Source organism: Paracoccidioides brasiliensis, assembly GCF_000150735.1.
Source record: "Paracoccidioides brasiliensis Pb18 unplaced genomic scaffold supercont2.3, whole genome shotgun sequence".
Lineage (NCBI taxonomy): Eukaryota > Fungi > Ascomycota > Eurotiomycetes > Onygenales > Ajellomycetaceae > Paracoccidioides > Paracoccidioides brasiliensis.
Window position 1 is genome coordinate 1,424 of NW_011371360.1, and position 7,724 is coordinate 9,147.

A 7,724-nucleotide genomic window follows, 5' to 3' on the forward strand; every position below is an offset into this window, starting at 1 on the left:
TGCCTTGGCGTGGGTTGCGAGCCAAAGAGTTCACGTCAAACGAGTTCAGAAGAACGACAGACCAACAGACAGATCGACACTTCGGCAATCGCCAGGAGACAGCCTTAAGCTTATTCTCGAGTTCTTATCCAACACATTCTGCTTCTGCTTCTGTTTTTCGAGTGTCAAGCCACGGCTGCATATCTCCAACAGTCCATCCACTGCTCGGTTGACCCGCCCCAATTCCATGCCACTACCATCACCCCTTGTTCGTGGACATATAAACAATTGACTTCCGGCAACGTTCCTAGTCCGTTGCACCAAACCACAAAGGAAAGGGTGTGCTGCCGTCAAGCACTTGTCTATTCCAATCAGATCTGGAGCGACTACTTTGAATGGCCTGGCAGCCGTCATCTGCCATGGCTGGGAACGGAGGGATGGGTGGAGGGGTTGATGGCGCTGTCAACATGAGCCATCAGCAAGGGACCGAATACACACTTCAAGGTGACTCCTTTCCTCTCCTCTTTGCCTTTCCCTCCCCAGTCACCCCTCATAGCTGCCTTTTCCTACCCCATAGGCCTTCCATATGAAACCCTCTACCCTTTCAAATGTGAAATGCTTTCTTTCAGCGTTACTAACTGCGTCTCTTTCTCTGCAGGTGTTATGCGATTCCTCCAAACTGAATGGCACAGACACGAACGAGATAGGAATGCGTGGGAGATTGAGCGTGCCGAAATGAAATCCAGAATTGGCAGATTGGAAGGTGATGCCCGTACGAGCAAGCGCATGCACGAAACCCTAGGAAAGCATGTTAAGATGCTTGAAGCCGCCTTGAGAATGGAACGGGAAAAGGTCCGGAGTTTAACTGCAGGAGAGCCTGTCAACTTGGCAAAAGACCCCAAGGAGCTGGCTAAAGAAAATCTCAAAGTTTTACCAACACGTCTGAGAACCCCCCTTGTTCTTACACGACCCCAGCTGACCTAATACTCTCTAGAACAACCAAAATCCCGCTCCACTCTTGTTGACCTCGAACTCAACGCCGAAAATGTCGCAAATCCAGATGTCCGCCAGGACTCCGAGCGTGAGAAGTCTCGGATGTACCTCGGGAAATGCTCCCAGGAAGTTGCCTATCATATAATTCCTGGTTCGCATCCTCCTCCTGACCTCCTCGATCAACAGGAGCTATCCGAACACGGCTACCAGAACCATCAAATGCAGAGATCGTCTCTTGAAGAAGCCTATGCTCAGCAGCAATATCAACATCAGCAGAGACAAAAGCTTCAACAACAGCAGCAACAGCAGCAGCAGCAGCATAATCACGTAAATATGGGTCGCGAACCTTCCATACATCAGCCCCTTCCTTCTAATTATTCTGAAACCTCCAATCTTGGGCGGCCCCAATTGAACCATGCTTCGCAAGCACCAGTCGAGGGGCATCCATTTCAGCAGCAACGTTCCCATTCTATTTCCATGGATCTCCGAAAACCACCATTTGATTATTCCTCCGTTGCAGACGAAGAGGTTGAATCAATAACCCATACCTTTGATTCGTATGGAAAGCAAATACCCATAACTGAATCACCTCATCCGGTCATGTCTAAGGAGCCGGTATCTGATGATGCAGATGGATGGAACTTTGATGAAAACCCTATAAATGAATTGACCCCAGCAGGTGGCCAACTCCATAGACCAGACACCGATGCGTTTCCCAATGCCAATTTTATTCCCCCAAAGTCTCCACCCAGAGGAGGTCCGGGCTCCCACAGAAGGAAAAGCTCAGGAAGACGTCGCAGCGAGGGTAATACTGATACTCGCGATCTTGCTGCCTTGAGCGGATTGAGTCCCGACGCGCCAAATTTTAAAGTTCGGTTCGCATTGAGGGGTCATCTTGATGTTGTTCGATCTGTTATCTTCACGGGTGGGGGGAGCCCATCAGAACCGGAAATATGCACCTGTGGTGATGATGGGACAATTAAGCGCTGGATTATCCCAACATCCTATGGAAGCTTCAGTTCCTACAACACTAGCTCGAACAACGATCTAGATATCACCAGTTACTTTACTCACCGTGGGCATATAGGTCCTGTCACCTGTCTTGCAGCATGCCCGCCCTCTCCAAATTTTTCGAGCGGCGGTAGGGTCCTGGGGGATGGCTGGATATTCTCAGGCGGCCAAGACGCAAGCGTTAAAGTCTGGGAACGGGGTAGGGTCGACCCGAAAGCCTCTCTGGATACCCATACAGATTCCGTGTGGGCCCTGTGCGTTCTTCCAGGTACCGTAGGATCCATCTTTGGTGATCAATGCAGTCATTATGGTGGTGTCGATCGAATACTCCTTGCATCCGGTGCTTCTGATGGCAGGATTCTGATTTGGGCTGTGAGTATGCCGCCCCAACTCGCGTCACCACAAGCCGGATCGAGAAGAGGAGGGGGTGGCAGCCGAAGGGCAAACTCCATATCCTCTGGCTCCAATTTCCCTTCCTCTCCCCAGCCAAGTACGGCCACTGCAACTCCATTTCACTACACCCTAATTCATCATATCATTCGACCTGATTCTCCTTCCCCTACATGCATCAGTCCCTTGTCACTTTCTGGTGTAAGTTTTGTCGTTTCCTATGCCGATGCTTGTATTATCATCTATGACACTCGTTCAGGGGAAGAAATCGTTGGGATGGCTAGTCTGGAAACTTATGATGGAACTCGTTCCACTGGTGTTAACTCCGTAACTGCAAGCACCATGGGCTTTGATGGGACGGCCAACCTGGATCCAAATAGGGCTTTAGCGGAGGAGGAAGCCGTCGTCCACGGTGCCACTGGAACTAGTGGCGGAGTTGAAGGTGTCATTATCAGTGGTTATGAGGACCGCTATATTCGATTTTTTGATGCCAATAGCGGTAAGAATTATCTCCTATCTGCCTTTCTATTTTAGAAACAGAAGTTCGCTAATCGTATCATAAAACAGGCCAGTGCACATATACAATGCTCGCCCATCCTGCTGCTATCTCCTCTCTCTCTCTATCACCAGATGGGCGTGAGCTCGTCTCTGCGGGACACGATGCAAGCTTGCGCTTCTGGTCGCTAGAGAAACGAAATTGTACTCAAGAAATCACTAGTCACCGGCTAATGCGAGGTGAAGGTATTTGCTCCGTTGTTTGGAGTCAAGATGGGAGATGGGTTGTGAGTGGTGGTGGGGATGGAGTGGTAAAGGTCTTTTCAAGATAATGTCATGGCTTGGAAACCCAGTCCGCTCTACCTTATTATTGCCCATCCTTCCCTTCCTCGCCTCCCCCCCAATATCCCATTTTCTTTCTTTCTTTCTTTCTTTCTTTTTCTTTTTTGATTTCATGATCGGATTCAGAGGGACTGCGGGCATGGTTTTCTAGTCTAAGTTGCGTCTGACATTCTTGCCTTGCTCAATCAGGTTGGTTTTCTTTATTCATTTTCAATCTGTTCTGTATGTTCATCATTCCTTATAAACCACTTGTCTACTTTTCGCATTCATTTGTCTTCTTTTCATTTCAGTTCATTCATGTTTCATTTTTTAAGATGTGTTTTTCGCTCAGCATCTATACATTTTCTTGGACACTATTTAAATAATACAGATGGTCATCATCTGTTATTGCTGTGTTTACATCCTCCCTCCTGACGATACCCCAATACCCTTCGTCAATAGCCGGTGGAGCTTATTAGAAGAATTATTAATAATATTATTAAATCCTGTTAGAAGCACTTTTACTCTATGCTATCTTCCCTTGTTTTGGCACAGGTATGTCTGATAGCTGGAGACGCAAACAGTGGTGTATTTGCATTTGCTACTCCCTGTCCCATTTCATGTTGTCTTCATCTCCATGGGCATTTTCTCTCTTCCAAGTGTATTAACATGTATCTATTCTTATTCCCATCACTACTTAAATCCGCTTGAATCTTATCGCTGTTTCCTCTCAGAATGAACTGATATTATAATGCAACATGCTGCCAATGGAAAAGACAGTACTCAAACGTCTAATGCTCTTTGGAATTCGCCATGTCATGTTACACATCGTGTAATAACTGATATTGAAGGCGGGGCAATGAATATACAGTGGACGAGATTTCTTCGTTCAACCCCCAACCACGATCCCAAAAGGTTCCACAAGCATCTACTCCTGTCTGGACATCCATGCGTTTCTAAATATAGTTTTAACCTGAGATACCTGTTCTGGGTCTTTCAACTTTGTCGATACAAAGGCGTCTAAATCGTCCCAGAACTCCTCCGTTGAGAGTACGTTGTGCGCATAGGTTTGAGAGCTTTGAGCAGGATTCTGGTCATCAAGGGTTGGGACTGGGGTTGGGGATGGCTCTGACAGTTCCTTCGAGGGAATCCGTTCGTCCTCCTTGGAAGCTACAGGAGCGAGCGCAGCAGCTCCACCGAGGACCATGACACCGAACTCAATACCATGGCCGCCAGATAATGCAGCATAATCATTACCCAAAACATCAGTCAATGTCTGCCCCTGAACGGGTTTCTTATTCCAGAGTATCTTTATTTTATCCAGAGGCACGCTGGCAGACTGATTGTTTTCGGTCGTGGTGTGTATCCTTGTTTGAACGGCTTCTTTTAGTTCCTTCACTGTCGTAGACGAGATGGTACGATTATCCAACGTAACATGTAAAACCGGATTACGGGCAGACTTCAAATGTATAGCTATTGACTTGGAAGACCCTGGGATACCCGCTCGTTTTATCTTCTTTGGCATGGAGGGATGGGGATCAGAAAGGGGGGGGAGAGTGAGCTGGAAACGCCAGAAACGATTGTTAGGCTTTTATAATTTCATACAGAGTGATGATTGATTTTTTCTTACGGGATGCGGAGCCGGGAAGCTCTGGGGATCAAACACGTAGTCGGCGGGAAGCTTCACAGGCCGTGAATCAAGAGCCGTGAGGAATGACTTGGTAAAGGTAAGCTCCGCCATTATGTATTGGCAAACTACCCTTCTCCAGCGAATCGTGAAATCGGGGTGATTTTAAGATGTCGGAAACAACTATTGGAGCAGCGCAGGTCCTTGGAGTAGAGGCAGCCTGAGAATATGATTGCGCAAATGGAAGCCAGAAACAAGAAGTACAGAAGAATAGCAACAGTGAAAGTTTACTTATCACCAAACTGCTCATAATTGCTTGTTGGAAACCTTTAACTGCGGCGAAGAGCCCCCCACTATATTTATACGGAGTGAGCTGAGATCTCGGCTATCACCAACGACTTAATAGTTAAATTTGGGCGAAGCTACTATTCCCAATATGGCATATTCTGCCGAATTGTTTTTCCGTAGTTTGCAACATACAAAAAAAATACAAGTTGGTTAACTATTTAGTTAACAGTTGGTTGACTTAAAAAAAACTTAGATAACCTCTCAATACACCGAACTCCAGGCATAGGAACCCCCGCCCAGTTCTCGTCCGGTTAACCCTCCTGCTGGACCAACAAGATCCAATTTCTTAGTTTCATTCAAATGGGCGTGGGACGCCGCATGAAAAAACAGGGTCCTCCCCCATCCATAGACGAGTCAAAAATTTCCTCCCTGAAACGACGCAAAGCATCGGATGCCGATGATGCGCTTCATGAAGGGAAGAAGCGTTGCACAGAGAGCAATACACGTGAAAGGCATGGCCAACCGGCCGGTAGCCGTCGTGTCAGGCGGAAAAAATCAAGTGCAAAAGTGAATGAGGAACAGGCAGTGTCGAAGCTGCCCCCAAAGTCGAAACCCAGCCCGAAAAAGTCTGTCCACTTGCAGGATACGGGGAACTCTGACAGTGATGTGGAAGATATTCTGCAAGATGAGTTTGAAAACCTGGAAAGTGTCAGCGACGATGGCGACGGTTTCGAATCCGCACCCGAAAATTCAGATAGAGATGGTGTTTTAGATTCAGCGTTTGACTCAGAAGAGGATCATCCCCGCGAGGCTATGTTTTCAGAAGACGAGGATATATCCGATGCAGAACAGCGGCTTACTGCTGCCAACATTGAGGGTCTGTCAAAGAAACTGGATTTGGAAGCGGATGCTACTGCGGAGAAGTCACGATTAGAACTCAAAGAGTCTGCCATCCAAACCAACATTGAAGGTGATCGTTTAGATATCTATGGGGATAATGACGAGACCCTTAAACAGGTGGGGCTCGCCCCGGACCTACAACTCCTTCGGAGTCGCATAATGGAGTCAATTCGTATCCTCAGCGATTTATCGACACTTGGACAAACTGGCAAGTCCCGTGCCGACTATACTAATCTCCTTCTCGCCGACATATGTACCTACTATGGCTACACTCCATTCTTGGCCGAAAAGCTATTCAACCTGTTTCCCCCCCGCGAAGCATTTGCGTTTTTCGAAGCCAATGAATCTCCCCGCCCCGTTGTCATCAGGACAAACACACTACGAACAAATCGCCGCTCCCTAGCCCAGGCCCTGATCAACCGCGGCGTCGTCCTTGAACCCGTGGGGAAATGGTCCAAAGTAGGTCTACAAGTTTTTGAATCCTCCGTTCCGTTGGGTGCTACCCCAGAATACCTTGCTGGTCACTACATCCTCCAAGCCGCTTCGTCCTTCCTCCCAGTCATGGCGCTAGCTCCCCAGCCCAATGAGCGAATTCTCGACATGGCCGCTGCTCCTGGTGGTAAAACAACATACATATCTGCATTAATGCGCAATACAGGTTGTGTACTCGCAAATGATGCCAGCAAACATCGTGCGAAAGGGTTGATCGGTAATATCCACCGACTTGGATGTAAAAACACCATCGTCTCACATCTAGATGCGGGGGAAGCCTTCCCAAAGATTCTAGGGGGGTTCGACCGTATCTTGCTTGATGCACCTTGCTCCGGTACGGGTGTCATCTCAAAAGATCCAAGCGTCAAAACCTCTAAGACGGAGCGTGACTTTCTCGCTCTACCCCATATGCAAAAGCAACTGCTACTAGCCGCCATCGATTCCACAGACCATGCGTCTAAAACTGGCGGATATATTGTCTACTCCACTTGCAGTGTAACAGTAGAGGAAAACGAAGGCGTGGTGCAGTACGCCCTCCGCAAGCGACCAAACGTGAAAATCGTGGATACCGGTTTGGGAAATTTTGGAACTCCGGGCTTTAAAAGCTATATGGGGAAGAAGTTTGATGAAAAAATGGCCCTAACCCGACGCTACTACCCGCACCGGGAGAACGTTGACGGCTTCTACGTTTGCAAGTTGAAGAAGACTGGCCTGAGTCCTTACGCAAGTAAATCCGCAAGCGGTTCAAATGCAAACGGCGGCTTGATGGCTGCGGCAGACGACACTGAGGAAACAATTGACAGAACGCCCATCGTAGGCGAGGAGAAGGAGAAACAAATACAAGAACAAGTGTTCGGACCGTTTGATGAGGACGAGGACGCGACATATATCTCGAGGGCGGAACGAAATCAGCTACGGAGGAGGGGATTAAACCCTAGGGCGGTGCTGAAAGGGAAGCCAAAGAGCACCAAGGTATCAAAGACCACAACTAAGAAAAGTTGATGTCAACTCCCGCTTGTCGAGGACCGAAGCAACTTTATGGGTCGAAAAGCTTCTAAGTTGACCTCAGGACGACGAAAAGATTTATAAGACAGAGAAGTGAGAAGGCATCGAGCTGATAATGTGAAGGAAACGCCAGAAGTTAGTGTGTAGATTGAAATATGAAAAAAGACAAAATAAAATAAAATAAAATAAAATGAGAGGGGAGCGGGGAGGGGGGGTGGAAGAG

At 47.8% G+C, this 7,724-nt stretch overlaps 3 protein-coding genes across 3 annotated transcripts; 2 read left to right on the forward strand and 1 right to left on the reverse strand.

Annotated features, from left to right (window-relative positions):
- Positions 1–398: 398 nt before the first annotated feature.
- On the forward strand, positions 399–3,200 carry PADG_02387 (uncharacterized protein; the record flags this gene model as incomplete). Its single annotated transcript, XM_010760132.1, has 4 exons — positions 399–483; positions 638–919; positions 974–2,872; positions 2,941–3,200. The coding sequence occupies 4 exons, from the start codon at positions 399–401 to the stop codon at positions 3,198–3,200; spliced, it is 2,526 nt and encodes an 841-aa protein (XP_010758434.1).
- A 917-nt stretch (positions 3,201–4,117) lies between these two features.
- On the reverse strand, positions 4,118–4,930 carry PADG_02388 (uncharacterized protein; the record flags this gene model as incomplete). Its single annotated transcript, XM_010760133.1, has 2 exons — positions 4,118–4,750; positions 4,820–4,930. The coding sequence occupies 2 exons, from the start codon at positions 4,928–4,930 to the stop codon at positions 4,118–4,120; spliced, it is 744 nt and encodes a 247-aa protein (XP_010758435.1).
- A 534-nt stretch (positions 4,931–5,464) lies between these two features.
- Positions 5,465–7,498, forward strand: PADG_02389 (rRNA (cytosine-C5-)-methyltransferase NOP2; the record flags this gene model as incomplete). Its single annotated transcript, XM_010759665.1, has 1 exon — positions 5,465–7,498. One exon carries the CDS (start codon positions 5,465–5,467, stop codon positions 7,496–7,498), a length of 2,034 nt encoding a protein of 677 aa, XP_010757967.1.
- Positions 7,499–7,724: the final 226 nt, after the last annotated feature.